Genomic DNA, 20,256 nt, shown 5'->3' with positions numbered 1-20,256 from the left:
AGAAATGACAGGTGAAGATCATGGATCAGTGACCATGAATATTGACAACATCTCAGCAATAAATTTGGCTAAGAATCCTGTTGCACATGGCAAGAGCAAGCATATTGAGATGAGATTTCATTATCTCAGAGAACAGGTCAATAATGGCAAGTTATGCTTGAAGCATTGCAGAAGTGGAGAGCAGCTTGCTGATATTCTTACCAAGGCAGTGCAAATAGAAGTGTACAAGAGGCTAAGAAACATGATGGGCTTAGAATCATTAGCAACATTGAATTAGGTGGTGTGTTAGTTTATAATTCAAATGTTGCAATCTACTTGTGTTACAAGATATAGTTAGTTTTAAGTGTTTGTTAAGTGTTGTGTAACTAACTCAAGCAGTTAGAGTTAGTTAGAGTGTTAGTTTGTAGTTATTAGTTTGTTAGCTAATAATTAGGGAGTTTGTTAGAAGTTACAAGTGTGTGACTTAAGGTGCAAGTATTATAGCTATATAATGCACTTGCATCTATTGTAAAGTTTTCAGTTTTTTGTTGTGAATAAAGAGAACAAACTTTCCCTAAAGTGTAATTCATCTTCTTCCTTTCTCTCTCAAAACCCTTCCTCCATTGTTGATCATTTTGCTGAGTTCATAGTTTTTTGTTCTACTGGTTTCTGTGCTCATTGGTGTGCCCAGAGCCTACCAGTTTGTGTGTGATTCATAGAGTAAGATTGTGTTCCAACAGAAGAAGCTATTGCATTTTATTATGAATATAGTGTGCAATGCAATGAATATGAGTATGACAATAAAAAAGATTATAAGACACATCTTAAAATGTGGAAATCCTTGAAAGTTTCTATTTACCAAACACAATATTGCAATGTTGTAAATTAATTGATACACTACAATGATGAGATGAAATTACATCTCTTAACCTATAATTGTTAATTCCGTACAAAAAAAAAAACTCGATTGCATTTTTTTATCCCATATTTATCAAACTCACGAAAATAATTTCCCTAATTAAAATCGAACTTTTGGTCCCTCTATTTTCATATTTGTTGCAATTTTATTCTCAACCTATATTTTTCCTATAAAAATGGTGATTTTTAACACCCTAAAAGTAATTTATTGTCTCTAACATTCAATCTAAAGATAAAATATCACATTTTAGACTAAAATTCATTTTTTTTGCATCAAAACTCGCAACTTTTAAGACAACAAATACGAGTTAGGACCAAAATTTCAACAAATATGAAAATAGAGGATAAAAAATTCAATTTTAAAATAAGACTATTTTTGCGAGCTTGATAAAATAGGGGGATAATGCAATTAAGCAAACAAAAAAAAACTTATAATTGTCAATATGTGTTAACTAACCCTGTGAACTACTATTTTTTTTCCACTTTGAAGGCAAAAGTAATGAATAATAAAAATATAATGACGTATTTTAAACAACAAAATAAAATGATATTGTTGATTTGTGCAATAAAGTAGAGAAAGAAAAGCAAAATAACCACTAAGCCCGATTCAAAAGACTAAAATTAGGACTCATATTTTCTTTGATTATTTTTTCAGTTAAAGGTTAAAAAAAATAACAAAACAAAACATTATAGTAACTAACATAGAAGATGCATATTGAAATTCATTTTGCATCATCTTCTTTAAAACTGGATCACAAAGGAGAGTGAATTATGGAAGACGGAACAATCCAAGAACATCAAAAGTCATTAGCAGCTCCTTCCATATTTTTTATTGTTGCAGTTTTTCAACTTGCATACTATTGTCTAGATGATTTGAATAAGGTATCATTCTCTTTTTGTCATTTTAATAATTCAAAAAAAATCAATCTTAGCTATAGTAATAATAAGATCCTTATAAATCTGTATCTCATATAGCTTCTTGTTAAAACAAATGAATTAATTGAAAAAACAAAATTTCTTATCATTTTCAATTGAGAACAATTCAATATCACCGCATGATCTCTTTATAAACTAAAACTTACACCATACATACATACATACATACATACATATTAACAGGAATGGAATGTGTAAGAATGGAGTATATTGTAACATTAATTATTGGTTGTTATAATAGTAATTATATTTTTTTGTTTACAGAACAAATCTGATAGTGAAAAAGAAAATGTGTTGCGTGGAGAAATCAAACGACTTTTAAATGAGGCAAGCTTGTTGTCACAGTAAGTAATTCATATATGATAGTATATTGATATATGTAAGTTTCAAGTGCATCAATGTCTTTTTTTATTCATGTTGGTCCATGTGATTGATATAAGTCTATTATAACATTAGTGGTTGCCATCATTCATCGTAGAGAGTTTATGGTACATAGATCCGTTTTCGTATGGATGGACAAACAGTCAATTCATTCGTTAGGTTTTAGACCTTTGATTGATGCACCCAAACACCCATGCATCATCTTCTTTTTTTTGCAACCTAGTTTCCTGCCCATGTATGTGTTCGCTAGATTCTGTTCGTGATCACGGATGGAGGTACGTAGGAATTTAGCTCAAGAGGATCGAGTTTAAAAGCATAATTTAGTAAAGAAAAATCTAAATTTTTGTAGAGAATACCCTAGGATAACAACAAATTTCATCACTAAGCACATGATTATATACTCAAGGCGAGATAAAAAAAATAGCAAATGTCCTATTTTGAGGTAATTAATGGACAATCCACATAAGCACATTAGATATTTATGCCACCTCAAACACATGATATTTGGACATGACATATAGTTTTGGACATATCTCAACTTCGCCTCTTGGTCATTCGTCTTCTTGTCCTAAGATTTTGCAAGATAAGAGCAACGTGCTAAAAATAATACTTGTCAGAAATCTCAATCAACAAAAGCATAAAAGAAAGGATCATAAGAAGTATGTTATTGACTACTCTTCATAACCCTAAGGCGGAAGAAAACTACTAATAAACTAAGAAAATACATTATAACTTGTAATATATTACAAGAGTGAGAGACAAACTTTTACATGAGAATGTTGTTCTATTTATAGTCTAAAGACCTTAATTTCGTACATCTCTATTGTTTTGTTTCGTACATCTCCGTGGTCGGCCATCGAGGCCTTATTTCATATTAGGCGGTATAGTGAGTCGAATACTCGTGGTGAAAACAAAAAAAAACTAAAATTATAAAATAAAACAAAACAAAACAAGTAAATAATTCTAATAGACTTTAATAAAAGTTTAATTTGTTCATTTAAATACTACTAAAAAATGTGCATATTTACGTGCTATTATTAACACTATATATCCATCATCATTTTGTCCTTTTAGACCGTCAACATTTGCACAAGCATCAAAACTCAAAAGGTTAGCAGCTGCCATGGAGAAGGAACTTGCAAAGTGTGAGTTTGTTTTATTTGTGCATTTTGAATTTTATGCAATGTAGTCAATAAATATTTTTATTATAAATTACTTTGTGAAATTTTATAAATTAACATAAATTGCAGATCAAAGTTTACATAAAAAATATCTGGTTTTGTACTTAAAAGCGGTTCTTGTTGGAAAGGTATGATTTTCATTCATATACGTTTTTTTAAAGTCCATACATTTTCTTGTAACTCACATGATACTTTTTTGGTTATGTTATGCAGTATTTAACTTACGGAATGCTACTTATTTGGTTTTGGCGTGTTCCAGTTGCTAGCATATCCCAACAGCTTGTACAACCATTTGGTAATTAGGCTCGTTTGGATTAGCTTATTTACACAGTTTATGCACATAGATAAATGTTTATATATATTATTATAAGTTAGTTTATGATAAAATAATTTATAAAAATATAATTTTGACTAGTTAAAACTTATAAAATAGCATAAAATATAATTTATATTGCATAAGTTGTTTGCATAAACTGAAAAATAAACTAATCCAAACAGACGCTTAATGCAACTCGTACTCGACAAGTACACCTTTTAAAAATCATATTTTATTTTGTTATAATCTATACTTTTTATATTTTCATGCGAGTGCATCACAATACTCCAATCATATGCTGATTAATTTATGTTCATAAATAAAAGTGAAATAATTACCTTTTTCATTCTTATCATATTTTACAATTATTGTAGGGAGATTATTATCGTGGAAAACTGGGATAGCTCAAGACAATAATGATATTGTGGTAAGTAATTGTTCATAATATATTTTTTCCCTTATTCTCATAAAATTAAATGCAAATTGCATTTAATTTTTTCTGTCTCCGCTTTTTTCAATAAACAACAACCAACAAAAATTGTTTTTACATCTTCTTATGCAACTCATTCCAAGAAAAATCCACAAAAACATATTTCAAATTATCATGTTTTACTTTTTCTTAATAAGTGTGTTTTTTTTTTCCTTATAATTTAGGACGGAGGGAGTATTCAAATTTTTTTTATAAAGTGTGTTCAATGGTTTTTTTTTTTAAAGTTTGTCATCGTTCAATTAAAGTTATCAGAAAAAGTATCAAACGGTTTTAAATTTTTATAAAAATTTATGGAATTGATCTACTCAATGAGATATTTGAATTCAACGGTTGGATTGAAGAAATAATATCGATATCGAGTTATTAAGCGGTGTAAGTCAATGGAGACTTACTCCTGGATTCAACCAATCCCTTCTCTCTCTATATATATATATTAACTAATTGCTTCTTCTTCTTTTTTACAAATTAACTAATTGCTTTTATATATATACAATTGTAGGTTGGGATAATGGCTTGGTTAATAATATCGGCTCGAGTTTGCAGATATGTTCGTCGAGCTTGTAGCAAAATGTCATGATTTATATTGTTTGGTAACAAAAATTGCAAGTTGCTTTTAGAAAATGAGTCATGATCAATTGACACCAAGATGTCAAATTAAATTTGACACCAAATGTAAACCGTTGATTCAATTTAATCTAAATGCTCTGAATTCATCCCTAAAAAGGTCATATGATAATAAAGATCTTGATTTTCAGGATAAATGCTCTTGATTTTCAACAATTTAATTTTATCTTTCATTCTCTCTAATAATTTTACTATATACAGTAGTCTGTTAGGATTTTCTCATTAATTTGTTTCCAAATCCTCTTGTGCAATTCTCTCTCTCCAATATCTCTTACCAACCTCGAAAGGCAAAGAAAATATTGATAATACTTTTTTTTTTTGACAAAAAAAAAAGAGTAAAAAAATCTCATTGAATTGAATGCCATAGGTATAGCACCATTTTTTTTTTAATGTTTTGTTTGTTATGTTAGTTACATTGCATACCATTGCACTTGCACGGTTGCACCAGTACTTTTGATTAGCATGAAGTATTATAATTTTTTATACAAAATATTAAGAGTTGTTAATTAAGTAACATGTTAACATAGTGGTTCTGTTTTTTTCCGGTTCCAATGATAAGCGAAAACAATGTAATTTGTGTTAGAAATAAACTTCAAGAGAGTAGAGATAGTGAAGCTTTGTATTAGTCTCTTCTTGGGTGTCTTTACACTAAAACAAGAATTCTATTTATAGGACACAAGTAAGCAAGTGAATGATCATGTAACTTTATAGAAAATGGAAGAGATAGGATATTCACTAAAGCCACTAACTTAATTATTCATAACAATTTGTAAGTTTTATAATTTAATATTTAAGATTTGATCATGTGTTGAATCCACTTTACATCACTTGCTTGTTATTTCATGGACATTTTAAATATAAAAAAATAAAATTGGTAAGTACTAGTTTTTATCAATAAATAAATAGAGGAAAACAAACGTAAAAAATGAGTGTTTTATTTGGTAAATGGTTAAATAATTTTTTATCTCTAAAAAGTCACTGAATTATGATTTTAATCCCTATAAAATAATACAATATTTTATCTCCATTAAATGTTCCATTTAACTTTAGTTCCGACGTTATTGTTAGTTGATTGACCATTCCACGTGGTAGTACCATATAAATTGTTTTAAACGGGCGGCGTCCACCGTGTATTGCCATTTTCATAATTTTTTTTAGAAAAAACTTACTATTTAAAATGTTTAAAGAGTGTCTCAGCCCTCAGGAAACTGTTTAGCATTTTCTTTATTTTTAATACAATTTGTTAAAAATAAATATTGTTCGAATAATATTCAGCCATGTTGGAGAAGTAACCGGTTAGTTCTGAAAATCCTGCTTTAGAATTTTATATAAAGGCCCAAATAGAGACACAAATGGCTAATATGCGGTGTCTTTGGAAAACAAATGATTATCCATCTCCTCTTTTACTAAAGCTTATGAGGTTAGTAAAACAACTTGATATGCTCGACTCCTAAGCTTATTAGGAACACTGTAAATCACTTCAGGGACTTGCCTCAAGAAATTCAGGTTTCCTCAAATCAACTACTTATCATTGCATATGTTTTGGTGGAATTGGATTGTCTGCATCTTGTAAGGTTGATCTTTGGACTTGGTATTTTCCTTTAGTCTGGTTTCAAGCATGTCATTCACTCATTTGAGGAGACGTACATTGCAAATAGTTTTCTCAATTTTGTTCGATTGGACGTTGTTATTGTGGATAAAGCTCTCTTCAATATCTGTTACTTGTCTGTTTGTTTGATGTCGTTACATGTCTGTCATTCAAGCTTTTTTTGTCATGATGCTTATGGATTCAGATTGCATGGCTTACTAGTATATTCAGATTGCATGGCTTACTAGGACTCTAATGATCCTCAAATCAACAAACTACTTCCTAGATCTTTCTTCACACAAATCTTAGCCATTTTCTCCCTACATTTAAGAGCGTCTTCCCATTTTCCCTCTCCAATGTAGATGTTTGAAAGAAGAATATACGGAGCATGATCACTAGGATTTAATTCTATAATCTTCATTGCAGATTTTTCTCCAATTTTTGTGTTATTATGATTTCTACAAGCGCCAAGTAATGATCTCCATGCAGATTCACTTCCATCTTTTTGCACTATCTGGTAAGCTTCCTCCAGCCTTCCCGCCCGACCATACGCATCAACCAGACACGAATAATGCTCTGATTTTGGCTTAATCTTGTATTTGTCAATCATCCATGTACACAAATGCAAAGTTTCTTCTACACACCCTGCATGGCTACAAGCTGACATCAAAGCTAAGAAAGTTACATGATTGGGTGCCACACCATTCTTCTCTAACTTACTGAATACTTCTATGGCTTCTCGTGCTTTTCCATGATGTGCATATCCACAGATCATGGCATTAAAAATTACTTCATTTGGCTCTAATTGTTCGCCGAAAACTTTCTCCGACTCCTTCATGTTCCCACATTTAGCGTACATATCTATAATGGAACTCCCAACATAGACATCGCGGTTGTAACCGGACTTGATAGCAAAAACATGGAGTTGTTTACCCTCACATATAGCTGAAAGTTGAGAGCAAGCTGAAACACACAGTGGAAGACTATAACTTGTAAAATTGATTCCTTCAGCCAACATGTCTTTACATAACTCTAAAGCTTCGAATTCCATTCCGTTTTGCTTGTAAGTTCCAATAATAGAACTCCATGAACTATCATCTTTCCATACAATGTCAACAAAAGCTTTAAATGCATCACTAATTTGTCTACACTCAGAGTACATGTGCACTAATGCATTTCCAACCAAAGTATGACGACACACACTTGATTTCACTATAAGTGAATGGATTTGTCTACCTGCAGGTAAATCCGATTCATTCTCACAAGACTTCAAAACAGCAACCAGAGTGGCACCCCCAATTTGCAAAAAGGTTGTTCGGCGAAGCTCTTGCAATAGTTGCATAGAACGAATAGATCCCTGACCTGGCCGAGCTCGAGCCAAGATCATAGAGTTCCATGCTACAATATCTTTTTCTTCAATCCTTCCAAACAACTTTTCCACGTCCCCTAGTTCACCAAAATGGGCATAGAGAGTCAACAACACACTGGCTATAAAACAATCATTCTGATGCCCGTTTTTTATCATTAGGCCATGCACTTGAACACCAGTGTTCAAGTCCTCTATTTCAACACAAGCTTTCAAAGTACTAGATAACACATGCTGATCAAGTTTCACCCTTTCTCTACACATATCCTTGAAAAAATGCACAGCTTCCTCTCCTCTATTATTCATGGTATAGCCTGAAATCATTGAACTCCAAACAAAATTATCCTTCTCCTCCATGGAATCAAAAATCTTCCTGCAAGAACTCACATCCCCACATTTAGCATACAAGTCAACCATAGCACTCTCAACTACAACATCAACTTCAGCACCAAACTTGTACAAAAGCCCATGAATTTGCTTTAACTCTTGCAACAAAGAACAACACTTGAGTAAACTAACAAAGGTACTATTATCTGGCTTCAACCCTTGTACTTCCGACATTTCAGAAAACAACCTTTGCACCATGCAAAAGTCACCAACTTGAGCAAACCCAGAAATCATAACATTCCAAGCAACAACATCCCTCTCCAACAATTCATCAAAAACACGCCACGCATCCCTTATGTTATTGCCACCTTTAAAGTACATATACACAAGAGAGCTCCCGGAAAATCTGTCTCTTTCAAGGCCACACCGAACAACCAAGCCATGAATCTGCAAACCCACATTCCAAAACTCACGACTCGAACAAGCTCGAAGCAAAACAGAGAAAGTATACTCATTAGGTCTCTCATCCAATGCACGCATGTAATTGAACATCTCGAAGGCTTTTGGTACCGACCCATATTTGAGATGCGATGAAATTAACGTTGTCCAAGTGACAATATTTCTGTGAGGCATTTTGTCGAACAGTTGGTGGGCATGGTGAAAGTTTAAAGATTTTGAGTAGAAACTCAAAAGGGTGTTGGCTAAATGAGTTTGTGAAATGCATTGGGTGATTATTAGTTTTGCATGGATTTGATTGCATTGTTTTAGTGTTATGGGTTTTGATTTCTTTGCTAGTGACAACAAAAATGGTTCAAGCTCAGTGTGCAATTTGCTTGCTTCGGAAAGTGCACGCCCAATCATTCCAATAATAAGACACTGCTCATCTCTTCTAATGAGTTTAATTTGTATGGGCTAATCCTTCACGATTCCATCAACACCATCTTCGTCTCCTAATGATTCTTCCAGTGAAAGTTTTCAGATATTGAGTCAGAGAGATATTAAAGGAACGGTGGCTAGGGGAATATGCATCACAAGGAATAGAAAAAATAAAATAAAATATAATAATAAATGCAAGTGAAACGACAACTACAAGGTCGTTTCCTTCCAATACAGTCTGCAACCCTTGATTTCTTTCACGGCACGGACGGCGATTAACCTTCACCCGCCGCCGTGTTCGCCATGACCGCAGCCGAAGAATTATCATCGTATCCTCCAATTGATCCAGTCAACTTCGATCTCATCATTGTCGGAACCGGCCTTTCGGAATCTATCATCGCCGCTGCCGCATCGGCCGTTGGTAAAACCATCCTCCACCTTGACCCTAACTCCTTCTACGGAAGCCATTTCGCTTCTCTCTCCCTCGAAGATTTCACCTCTTACTTGAATTCCTCTCCCAAATCCATCACCGCCGAAAAACCATCAACAACCGATTCCGATTACACCTTCGTAAACCTCATTCAAAAACCTCTATTCTCCGATGCGGAGTTCATTTCGTGTGATTCCGTTGAGGATTCAACGTTCCTTCGTGAAAATTCGAGAAAATTCAATCTCGATTTGGGAGGACCTAGAGCATTATTCAGCGCAGACAAAACAATTGATCTGTTGTTGAAATCAGGTGCTGCACAGTACTTGGAATTCAAAGGCATCGATGCCAGTTTCGTCTATAATGCGAATGAGGGTTTGATGAATGTGCCAGATTCTCGTGGAGCGATTTTTAGAGACAAGAATCTTTCTCTTAAGGAGAAAAATCAATTGATGAAGTTTTTCAAACTTGTTCAGCAACATTTGGGTGGTAATGAGGATGAGAAGATTTCAGAGGAAGATTTGGAGAGTTCTTTTGTTAGTTTTTTGGAGAAAATCGGGTTGCCGCCGAAGATAAAATCGTATTTACCATTTCTATTTCCTAGTGAGAATTGATTTATTTTATATTTTACATGCCTCTGTTTAATTTACGCATAGAACATGCCGTGTTCTATCTGATTATTATAGAATAAGGTGTATATATAACTGTTTGTGTTTATGTTTATGCTAATTTATGAGTCTTGGGATGATTGCATAACTTCATATTCCGTTGTCGACTTGATATATGATTGATAATGTTTCCCTGGTGATAATGTTACTTGTAGCACAAGTCATTTGGTATTTTAACAATTGCCAGGACAAAAACAGGGGGAGATATTGAAATTTGTGTTGTGGCTTAAATTGCTGGTTTCCTCGTAATTTTAGAAATGACAAAATAAGAGGCTAAATTGATAACCATCTTTCATTGGTATTTTTGAATGAAGTGTGTTAAGTTTAACTATTTATAGTGCATGCATAATCTGTTGACTTAAGTTAATACACTAAGGCAGAGCCTCTTTGTCTTCAACAGGATTCTTTTGTATGCTATAGCCATGGTAGATTTTGATCAAGAAAATGGCGAGGTTTGTAAAGACTTACTTAAAACAAAAGATGGAATAGACCGTTTAGCTCAATACAGCTCATCTGTTGGAAGGTGAGTTCTTATACATGTGTAACACTCGCCTTGAATTTTTATTCAAGGGATCCCGATTGATATTTATTCATGTTGTTCTTTCAGGTTTCCCAATGCACCGGGGGCTTTGCTTTATCCTATTTATGGTGAAGGAGAACTACCACAAGCCTTTTGTCGTCGTGCTGCTGTCAAAGGTTGCATTTATGTAAGTTTTAAAGGATTTATGAGACATTATAAACCCTTAAACTAATTTGTTACTGTTCTTTTCACATCAATGTTGGTCATTTCCTGATATTTTGTTGGCCAATGATATGAATTAATTCCTTGCTTACATATTTTTTAAAAAACTATTTTTGGTTGTTGTTTTCCTGCATGCATGCTTAATCTTAAACTGCTGTCACTCAGGTTCTCCGAATGCCGGTTATTTTTCTGCTTACGGATAAGGTACATAAATAATTATTTGATGTGAGTTTTATAATAGTATTCTGTGAGAACCAATGAGGTTGAAAATATCCCGAAGCGCAAAACAATTTCATCCTGTTCATTTTTAAACGAATGATGCAGGTGACTGGGTCGTATAAAGGTGTTAGATTAGCTTCAGGTCAGGATTTATACAGTCATCAGCTAATCCTGGACCCATCCTTCACGATTCCATCAACACCATCTTCGTCTCCTAATGATTCTTCCAGTGAAAGTTTCCAGATATTGAGTCAGAGAGATATTAAAGGAATGGTGGCTAGGGGAATATGCATCACAAGGAATTCCATAAAGCCAGATGTATCAAATTGCTCTGTGGTGTATTCTCCTAGATGTAAGATAGATTTAATCTTTGTATTTTGTTAAGCAAAGGCATATTAAACATGAGAAAGAAATTAACTTTTTTCTCCTTTCCTTCTAGCTCTATATCCTGACCAGGTTACATCAGTCAGAGCTCTTCAGATAGGAGCAAATCTCGCTGTTTGTCCTGTGGGCACGTAAGTTATTTTACTAAATAAAAATTGAAATGCTCCTATATTTTAGTGTTTTTATCCTGTTGTATTGCAGTGCCTCAAAATATTATTTTGCATAATATATATGATAGGAAAATTTGTTCCCGTGGTCCCTTAGTTTTAAGTTTCGGATCAGTCCTCTATCTTTTTTCCCCTAAGTTGGTCCTTTATGTTATAAAACGCTGTCACCGTTGCCTCCCACCCCCCCTCCCTCATTCCTTCTGATTCTGTTACTCTCTGTTAACATAAAAGTCAGAACAATGTCCATTCTCATCGTCACCATCAACCCAGAACAGCGTTCTTCTTAAAAATCCAGATCAGAAAAGAATTTGGTCCTAACAACAAAACTGGTTCTTCTTCGAAACCCAAAACTTGCCCTCTTCAACACCACGGATAAATTATTCCTCTTCAAAAGCCATGAATAATTCCCTTCAACACATAAATGGTTCAATCTTAAAAACCCAAAAATGATCATTTTCAATACCCATAACTGGTTCCTCTTCAAAGGGTAAACTGGAAATTTTTTTCAATTAGGGTTTTCTAAATGTGATATAGGAAAATATGATTTAGTTAGGGATAGTGATTAATTAATGGATTGAGATACAAATATGTGGTTAAGGTAGAAGAATGAGGAAACACAAAGGCAAAAGTTAAATTCATAACCAAAATTGGAACTAACACGAGGACTCCCTATGCTTTTTCAACCTCAGAAACACTACAAAATGATCTGTCTGATGCAATTAGTTCTTAGTTTAGGAAACTGTCACATTTGAGAATAACTTGCATCCATGGCTTCTTCCCATTTTTCATCATGGTTGTTGGTTCTGGTTTTTCTGGGGTTTTTGAGTTGGTTCTGGGTTTTCAAACACATAAACAGTCTTAACCGACATGTGTCTTTTAACAGAATGCAATGACAATTTTTAAAAAGGTCAATGGTGTTAACGTTTTGGAATATAAGAGATCAACTTAAGGAAAAAGGGATAAAGGATTAATCCGAAGTCCCGTACTGCACATTAAATAAATAAATACTGTAGTCCTTACTTTAAATTCATGCCTTAAATTTGCTAAATGATCACATGGCCTATCTTAAGAATTAAAACATTCCAATTATCCTGAAGCAAACTCCAAATTTCAATAACCAAAGCCTAACAAAGGTGGAAGGGAGGGCTTAACAGTTACCATTGAATTAAATTCTACATATTAGAAAAACTGAGATTAGTTAACTTCAGCCTATGAGTGAATCTCCAAATCCCCGTTTTTAAACTGTGTTTTTATTTTATCAAAAGGGTATCTAACATTTGATAGAGGAAAATGTATTTCGCATAGAAAGTCCCAAGAAATCAGTGGGGAGCTTTACATCTTTAGAGGGTGTTTCTAAATTGTGCCTATTCTTTGTATGATTGTAGTCATGGGAGGGAGGCTGCTAACTGAGAGGCGTAAGACTTTTGTAACTGAGGTCAGGTTGGTAAGATGTTTTCTGAAAACCCCAAATTGAAACAGCTGAATGATAAATTGATAATGCTTTGTAGTATAAAATGCTGTATTTAGTCTCAACTCGTAGCCCCTAGCATAAATGAAGTCATGGATTGAAAAACACAACCAAACTCAGCTAACACCTCGATGTGAACCTATTTGAAAAGGAGATGAATGATGTGGTATTAAGTCTCAAACCCATAGCTTCTAGCAGAAATGAAAACATGAACTAGAAAATATGAACAAACTCATCGAGTCATCGTTGCAAGTTTGCAGTGAACCCAATAGGCCAATGAGAGTGAACCAAATTGATCTGGTCGTCAATGTACTCTCGAGAACTAACATTTAAAAGTATTTAGCTCTCATTCAGTTTTTTGTTTGTTTGTTTGTTCTGGCTTTAATTGTGAATTCCCAGACTTTTCTTATCATCATGCTTTGCATTAATGTTGTAGACTTCAAGATAGTAACAGTTTTCTCCACAATTGGAATTTATAAATCTCCTTGTTTAGCTTACTATATTTATATTCGATTCCTAGTAATAACACTTATATTTCCCTTGCTGAGTGAACTTTTGAACTTAAACTGACCATATTTACCTTTTCTTTTTCAGCTTTGTTTTATATTTTTCCACTTTGTGCAATGATGCCGATGAAGGAAAGAAGTTACTAAAAGCATCAATGAATGCTCTTCTTACACTGCCTGGTGTTCAAAGTGACAGTGAAGATAGAAAACCTATTGTGCTTTGGAGTGCATTTTATATTCAAAAGTTAACTATGGTGTGCTTCTACTCCTGACTTGTTCACATATTTCTTTATTCTATGTTGTTTATTTTTATTAGGCAGTGTTTTAAGAATTGTCAGGAAAGATTCGATTCAGATATGTGTAGCATTGATATTGTCATTCATTTCTATTTCAGAGTAAATTTGAAGCTATCAGTTCCACTCCTACACCAGACGGAAATCTAAACTACAATGACCTTTTAGACGCAACTGAGAAGGTATGTCTTTATCATTCTTCTGTTGACTTTTCACTGTATGTATGACTAATTGTTACTGTAATCACTAGCTAGGCACTCTCTCTTTTAAGCTTGTTGTCTTGAGTATCTTGATACTCATGTATATGAAACAAAAGAAATCAAGTAGCTGGATACGTTGCTTGCAATGTTTGCTCATGAAAATTCGGGAAATATATATGCACTCAATCATTTACTTTGACACAATGACCATGCAAAGACTAAAAACAAGTTATGATCAGTAATTGATAATTACCAATAATTAGCAATGTTGCTAATGCTGCTAGTTTGGTGGTGTTATTCTTGCAGCTATTTGGTCAAATGTACCCCAATGAAGAATTCTTCCCAAAGACGACATCCCCTGAAGATACTACAGATGATGATGAAAATGGGATAATTATGGAGAACGGATCATGATAAAATTGCTTTGCGCATTTCAAGTGAGAACTCCTACTCTCAAGATCTTGGAAAAATGAAGTTGTATATTATATGCACATGCCCAGGCAAATTGAAGATATAAATTGTTGAGGTGAATGATTACGATCCCAGAAAAATTGTTGAGGCAGGTTCAAAGCAGTTGTTAATTATGAAATTTCTTGTGAATCATACTGATAATGATTGAGGTCTGTATATGCACTTAGGAGCGTTTGTTGAACGAATCGCTACTCCATGATCTGTAGTTTAGTTTGTATTTGAAAACGATTTAGTTGCACAATAGTCTGTATGCTGTTATGACTTGTTTGAATACGTTGCAACAGTATCCAAACTGAAGACCTGAAACATTGTAGGTTGTACAAAGTACAAACACACTTGGGGAAAAATTTTATTGTCTTAATAGACTGAATCAAATGTACTTTTTGTTATGCCACAAACGGATAAAATGTACTTTTAGTCGTATCAATTTCTGTACAACGGTCAAAATTAGATGATAACATCGATAAGTATAAGATTGATGCAAAAGCAAATAATATCCATTAATATAATCTATGTAAAGTACAAATGTACAATGTTAAGTTTGCTCCATTTTTTATCCTACATTTGTTGTCAATTTAAGAGAAAAATAGACGCAAATGAATATTAGTGGTACTCACTTTTATAAGTAGATTTTATTATTCTTCTGCTTGTGTGTATCTCTTTCATAAACGAATAACAAATAGATGGTTAGTAAATTGAACAAACTCAAATCTCGGCAACTACTCGAGATGATATATTGACATTTGAATAATCCAAGTTCGCTGCTTGACACCTTTTGCCCAATGTAACTGAAATGTTTATTTATTGCTGTAATGAATAGGTTGTTCAATTAGATGTAATCTTATTTGAGATATTGACACTATTTGTACACCTCTTCTTCTAGTTAGAAGGATTCAAACATTGTTTTTTGCCCTTGTTCGAAAAAACATTTTTTTTTGCCACATTATGAGATTCTTATCTCTTCTGTTATTATCAAGTACAGTATGTTGGTAAATTCAATATCTTTTTAACACAATCCAAAATCCTACAAATATAAAAGAGTGTATGCCCATCACACTAAGAATTCTACTTATAATGATCGAAAACGTGTCACAATCACACAATGTTGCAGTCCATTATCACCCTTGAACATAGTTACGTGGCAACTCCACAAACCAAAGTAAGAATGAAAAAAAAGAAGCAAAAGCACTTAAACGTTTCGTTTTTCCACTGAAAATTGTACTGCATTGTGATGAGTAGATGAAGAAGGAAACCGAGCAAACCACATTGAACACCACATAGCATAAAAACAGAAGCTTCCTTCTCCTCTTTATAAAGCAAAAAAACAAGGTAAACAATCCTACTTCAACTTTTTTCCTTTTCTATTTATGGGTGTCTTTTGTCATAAAAAAATATTCAAAGTTATAGAAAAATCGAAAATTTGTTTTGGGTTTGATGCAAAAAAAAAACCAAAAAAGGATTTTGTAAGTCTGTCAGAACACCTTGTGACCACCCCAGCCAGTTTTACACTGGCTGAGAACGATCATCTACAGCTGCGGATGATGAGCACAAGATGCAGATCATCATAGCCGTTAATCACGCTCTGATCACCCGGTCATGATTCATCCACCAGACGTTTGTTCCTATCTCCTCAGAAATCAAGGACACAGTAGTACGATCCTATAGAACAAATCCTGTTCAAGTAAGGTCGTGCTTATTGTTGTTATCTATGTATATATAAATGCTTAAATTTTTATGGGCTTTAACGATGTGGGACTAACATCATGTTTCTGTTGTAAGTTGTTTTGTAACTCTCGCTTTTGGTTTTATTTATGTAAAAAAAATATGCTTCTTTAGTCTTAATCTAGTAATCTTTCTAAATTTTGTTACTAAAAAACAAAACAGCTCTGGCTAATATCTACATTATCAAATAGTTTTACAAGTGCTTTTATAATTAGTGATGGTTAGCAGAAGCTAATGCATTTGATAAACCATTGTTGAATTGATTTATGGATGATAATGATTTGTTATCTGAAATTTTAGGCTGTGACTGAATAGTGTGTAAAGTCTATTAGTTTTCTCCCTCCCACTGAAGCAGTTGTTTTTTATACTCTAAGTGAAATCTGATGATTGAATAAAATGTTTGAATTCTTGAGTTGTTCGGCAGTGCTTAGTCTCGTTTTCATCTTTCATCGGCATTTCTGAATGAAATATGTTAAGCCTAATTGTTTATAGTGTATGCATAGCACTAAGGTTAAGCCTCTTTGTCTTCGACAGGATTCCTGTATAGCCATGGTAGATTTTGATTACATCTTAAACTTTTGTGAATTTGGTTCTCTGATTGCCGGTTATTTATATCTTATGCCGTTTCCTCCTTCCACCGGAAGGCATAATGCATTATGATTTTGATGTGGTGCATGATTCTCTATTCTACTCTTATGCTTCTGAAGAAGGAAAACGAGGAAGTTATCATTGGGAGAGGGAAGCCAACTTAGCTCCACTTATTGTTTCCAGTCCATTCCAAATTTTACAAACCACATGAACACCGTACAGCACAACGAACAAGAAGGTTCCATGTTTCCTTTTCAGGTGTCTTTTTTGTCATAAAATATTTCAAGTGTTGTACTAGCTGTTTCAGATTTGTCGCAAAAAAATTGATCAAAAATGGTTTTTAAAATTGATCAAAAAATGGTTTTTGAGTTTGTCAGACAACCGTGCAACCATCCCAATCAGCAGAACTGTCTGAGAACGATCATCTACTGCCGAAGACGATTCTTACAACATGGAAATCATCTTTGCCGTTAATCACACTCTGGCAAAGCCATGTTGTGTTCAACAGGATTCTTTTGTATGTTATAGCCATGGTATATTTTGATCAAGAAAATGGTGAGGTTTGTAAAGATTTACTTACGACAAAAGATTGAATAGATCGTTTAGCTCATTCCGATGCTGGCTATTTCCCTGCTTATGGATAAGGTACAGAAATAATTCTTTGATATGGGTTTTATAATAGTATTTTGTGAGAAGATATGAGGTTGAATATCCACTAAGTGCAAAGCAATCTGATATATGTCATTTTATAAATGAATGTTACGGGATACTGCCATACTGGGTTGTATAAAGGTGTTAGATTAGCTAATTATTGGAAGAAAAGAAGGTGTTAGATTAGCTTCAGGTCAGGATTTATATAGTCATCAGCTAATCCTCGACTCATCCTTCCGCAGTTTGGTGTCTTAGGCCTGTTGAGTCACATTAAAACAGTATCTTGTATTTGGTTGGCAGCACACAAAACATAGGGAGGTTGAATTATAACTTGTATTGGCTGTCATCCAGATATTTGGTTGGCTTTAGCTGTGAATTATCAGACTTATTTTTCTTATCATTATGCTATGTATATTGGTTTTAGATTTCAAGATAGTAGAATATCCTCTACCTTTGGCATTTAGAATTCTACCATTTTACCTTACTATATTCATATTCAATTCCTAGCAATAGTAACACTTATATTTCCCTTGCCTGAACTTTCTCAGCTTTGGTTTATAAGTTTCCACTTTGTGCAATGATGCCGATGAAGGAAAGAAGTTACTAAAAGCATCCATGAATGCTATTCTTATACAAAATTAACTACGGTGTGCTTCTAGTAAGGTCGACACGGTGCTGTAAACTATTGTTATATAAATGCTTAAATTTTTCTGTGCTTCACCGATGTAGGACTAACATTATATTTCTGTTGTAAGTTGTTTTGTAAATCTCGCTTTTGGGTTTATTTATGTAAATTAAATTGCTTCTTTAGTCTCATAATCTTTCCAGATTTTGTAAAATAACAAAGCAGATGTCGTGGTGTTAGTGCTACCATTTCAAGAACAGTAACTTCAAGCGTAGTATATGTTCTTATCAGTTTAATGTTTGATACATGAACCTACGGTTCACATGATGTTAAATTTGTTTTTGTACGAGAGGCTTCTTGATAGTAAGTTGGACATAAAGTCGCACGTGTCTCCGATACCTTTCCCTATAGTACGGGCCTGGCACATCCCCGAAATAAGTGTTTCATAGTTCAAGTGTCATCATATGTACAATGATATGGACATCCTTTTCTTGATACTGAATATAATTTTTTCTCTATTTCAGAATAAATTTGAAGTTATCAGTGATTCAGAATCAGATAATCAGATTGACTCCTACACTAGATGGAAATCTAAACTATAACGACCTTTTAGACTCAACTGAGTGAGAAGGTATGTATGTCTTCATCATTTTTCTGTTAACTTTTCACGGTATGTCTGAATGACTAATTTTTAATGTTAATCAATAGCTAGACACTGCCTTTAAAGCTTGTTGTCTTGAACATCATAAAGCACAAACAATGAGAATCTTCCATGTTATGTTTTTTTTGGTAGAAGAATCTCCCGTGTTCTGTTTTGTTCGGGTGTTTTTGTCATAAAATTATTTGCAAAGTTGTAGTTGATGTTTTTGAGTTTATCATAAAAAAAAAGGTTTTTGAGTCTGTCAGACAACCGTGTGACCATCCCGGTCAGTAGAACTGGCCGAGAACGATCCTCTACAGTCAAAGATGATGCCTATAACTTAGAGATCATCCTCACCATTAATCACGCTCTAATCACACAGTCATAATTCATCCACCAGACGTATGTTCCTGTCTCCTTAGAAATCAAGAACACAGTAGTACGATCCTATAGAACAGATCCTGTTCAAGTAAGGTCGTGCTCTTTTGTGTTCAGGTTTAGATATATAAACATTTATGTTTTGATGCGCTTAACCAATGTGGGACTAATATCATGTTTTTGTTATAAGTTGTTGTGTAACTCGTTTTGGGATTTATATCGAAAATGCTTCTAAGTTTTGTAATCTTTCCGGATTCTGTAGCAAAACAAAGCAGCTCTGGTGTCTTCTACCATTTCAAGAAACTGGGGTCCACTTTGAACTTTTCATGGTTGGTAGTAAGATTTTATAGTTGACATTGTAAATATGTTTGTTATGTGCCTTTATATTTGGTGGTAGTTAGCAGAAGCTAATTCATTTCTTTAACCATTTCAAGTTTTCATATGGATATTTTCATTAAAAGTTGCATGCTATTTAAATAACACTTTTTGGATGGATAATTGGATACTATTTACACCAAGTTTCATTAACTGATAATATGTGTTAGATTGAAAATATGCAGTTTCTCAATTTTCTACACATATAAGGTGTATATCTGAGTAATTTGTATCATATTACTTCTTTTTACTGGAGTATCATATTCTTCTTTCATATGAATATGATACTAGATTATGTATATTTGAATATCTGCAGATTTTTTTCATGCTAGATTATGAGATACAACATTCAAGCTTCTCCAAACATGACAAACAAAAACAAATCATAGTCCGAGACATCAACATCTTGCAAACTAAGAAAATAGGTTCAATCATTAATGGCAGAAATACAACATTTAAGTTAAGACAGCTGACAACAGCAGCCGCAACAGTTGCTATAGACACCTTCTGTGTATCATTATTCAGAGCTAGTTGCAATGCAAACTCATCTGACTCCCCAATGCTTCGGCAACCACAGGCTTGGGTTCAATGGCGTCAAATTGGCATGCTGACATTTTCACTGCCGCGGCGCCATCTAACAGGCCAACCCCCAATCTGTTGTACCACTTGCAACACATCCAGCATCAACAACAATGCTATTTTCAACCGAGGTTCTATTCAGTCTGATATCTTGGGGATTATGTGGGTTCT

The 20,256-nt window shown here is 33.7% G+C and overlaps 3 protein-coding genes, 2 non-coding genes and 1 pseudogene across 5 annotated transcripts; 3 read left to right on the top strand and 3 right to left on the bottom strand.

The window, feature by feature from the left end:
* The first annotated feature begins 1,656 nt into the window (after nucleotides 1-1,656).
* On the top strand, nucleotides 1,657-4,778 carry LOC123904236 (protein GET1-like). Its single transcript, XM_045953923.1, has 7 exons — nucleotides 1,657-1,779; nucleotides 2,098-2,177; nucleotides 3,289-3,359; nucleotides 3,465-3,523; nucleotides 3,609-3,690; nucleotides 4,086-4,138; nucleotides 4,701-4,778. Exons 1-7 carry the CDS (start codon nucleotides 1,669-1,671, stop codon nucleotides 4,776-4,778), a joined length of 534 nt encoding a protein of 177 aa, XP_045809879.1. The 5' UTR covers nucleotides 1,657-1,668.
* Nucleotides 4,779-6,127: 1,349 nt separating this feature from the next.
* Nucleotides 6,128-8,967, bottom strand: LOC123906904 (pentatricopeptide repeat-containing protein At4g39530-like). The gene has a single exon (XM_045956921.1). The coding sequence runs from the start codon at nucleotides 8,965-8,967 to the stop codon at nucleotides 6,676-6,678; it is 2,292 nt and encodes a 763-aa protein (XP_045812877.1). The 3' UTR covers nucleotides 6,128-6,675.
* Nucleotides 8,968-9,224: 257 nt separating this feature from the next.
* LOC123906905 (rab escort protein 1) lies at nucleotides 9,225-14,925 on the top strand. Its single transcript, XM_045956922.1, has 9 exons — nucleotides 9,225-9,989; nucleotides 10,478-10,600; nucleotides 10,685-10,784; nucleotides 10,985-11,023; nucleotides 11,144-11,390; nucleotides 11,478-11,553; nucleotides 13,652-13,817; nucleotides 13,958-14,038; nucleotides 14,363-14,925. The coding sequence occupies exons 1-9, from the start codon at nucleotides 9,286-9,288 to the stop codon at nucleotides 14,468-14,470; spliced, it is 1,644 nt and encodes a 547-aa protein (XP_045812878.1). The 5' UTR covers nucleotides 9,225-9,285; the 3' UTR covers nucleotides 14,471-14,925.
* A 1,068-nt stretch (nucleotides 14,926-15,993) lies between these two features.
* Nucleotides 15,994-16,218, bottom strand: LOC123912071. The gene has a single exon (XR_006810936.1). It is a non-coding gene; the product is annotated as a small nucleolar RNA U3 (small nucleolar RNA).
* Nucleotides 16,219-18,360: 2,142 nt separating this feature from the next.
* LOC123911915 lies at nucleotides 18,361-18,545 on the top strand (annotated as a pseudogene).
* A 464-nt stretch (nucleotides 18,546-19,009) lies between these two features.
* On the bottom strand, nucleotides 19,010-19,232 carry LOC123912070. Its single transcript, XR_006810934.1, has one exon. It is a non-coding gene; the product is annotated as a small nucleolar RNA U3 (small nucleolar RNA).
* Nucleotides 19,233-20,256: the final 1,024 nt, after the last annotated feature.

The sequence above is a fragment of the Trifolium pratense genome, linkage group LG2 (assembly GCF_020283565.1).
Source record: "Trifolium pratense cultivar HEN17-A07 linkage group LG2, ARS_RC_1.1, whole genome shotgun sequence".
In the NCBI taxonomy this organism is placed as follows: Eukaryota; Viridiplantae; Streptophyta; class Magnoliopsida; order Fabales; family Fabaceae; genus Trifolium; species Trifolium pratense.
Note: the sequence above shows the minus strand (reverse complement) of the source record. Positions and strands in the feature narration are given on the sequence as shown.

What these genes read in the sequence shown, in the direction of transcription:
- LOC123904236 (XM_045953923.1), top strand. Translation starts at nt 1,669, where the DNA reads ATGGAAGACGGAACAATCCAAGAACATCAAAAGTCATTAGCAGCTCCT. An exon ending in AAGCGGTTCTTGTTGGAAAG is followed by an intron (nt 3,524 to 3,608) that starts GTATGATTTTCA and finishes TATGTTATGCAG; the next exon opens with TATTTAACTTACGGAATGCT. An exon ending in ACAGCTTGTACAACCATTTG is followed by an intron (nt 3,691 to 4,085) that starts GTAATTAGGCTC and finishes CAATTATTGTAG; the next exon opens with GGAGATTATTATCGTGGAAA.
- LOC123906904 (XM_045956921.1), bottom strand. Translation starts at nt 8,967, where the DNA reads ATGATTGGGCGTGCACTTTCCGAAGCAAGCAAATTGCACACTGAGCTT.
- LOC123906905 (XM_045956922.1), top strand. Translation starts at nt 9,286, where the DNA reads ATGACCGCAGCCGAAGAATTATCATCGTATCCTCCAATTGATCCAGTC. An exon ending in TTTTTCTGCTTACGGATAAG is followed by an intron (nt 11,024 to 11,143) that starts GTACATAAATAA and finishes CGAATGATGCAG; the next exon opens with GTGACTGGGTCGTATAAAGG. An exon ending in TTTTAGACGCAACTGAGAAG is followed by an intron (nt 14,039 to 14,362) that starts GTATGTCTTTAT and finishes TTATTCTTGCAG; the next exon opens with CTATTTGGTCAAATGTACCC.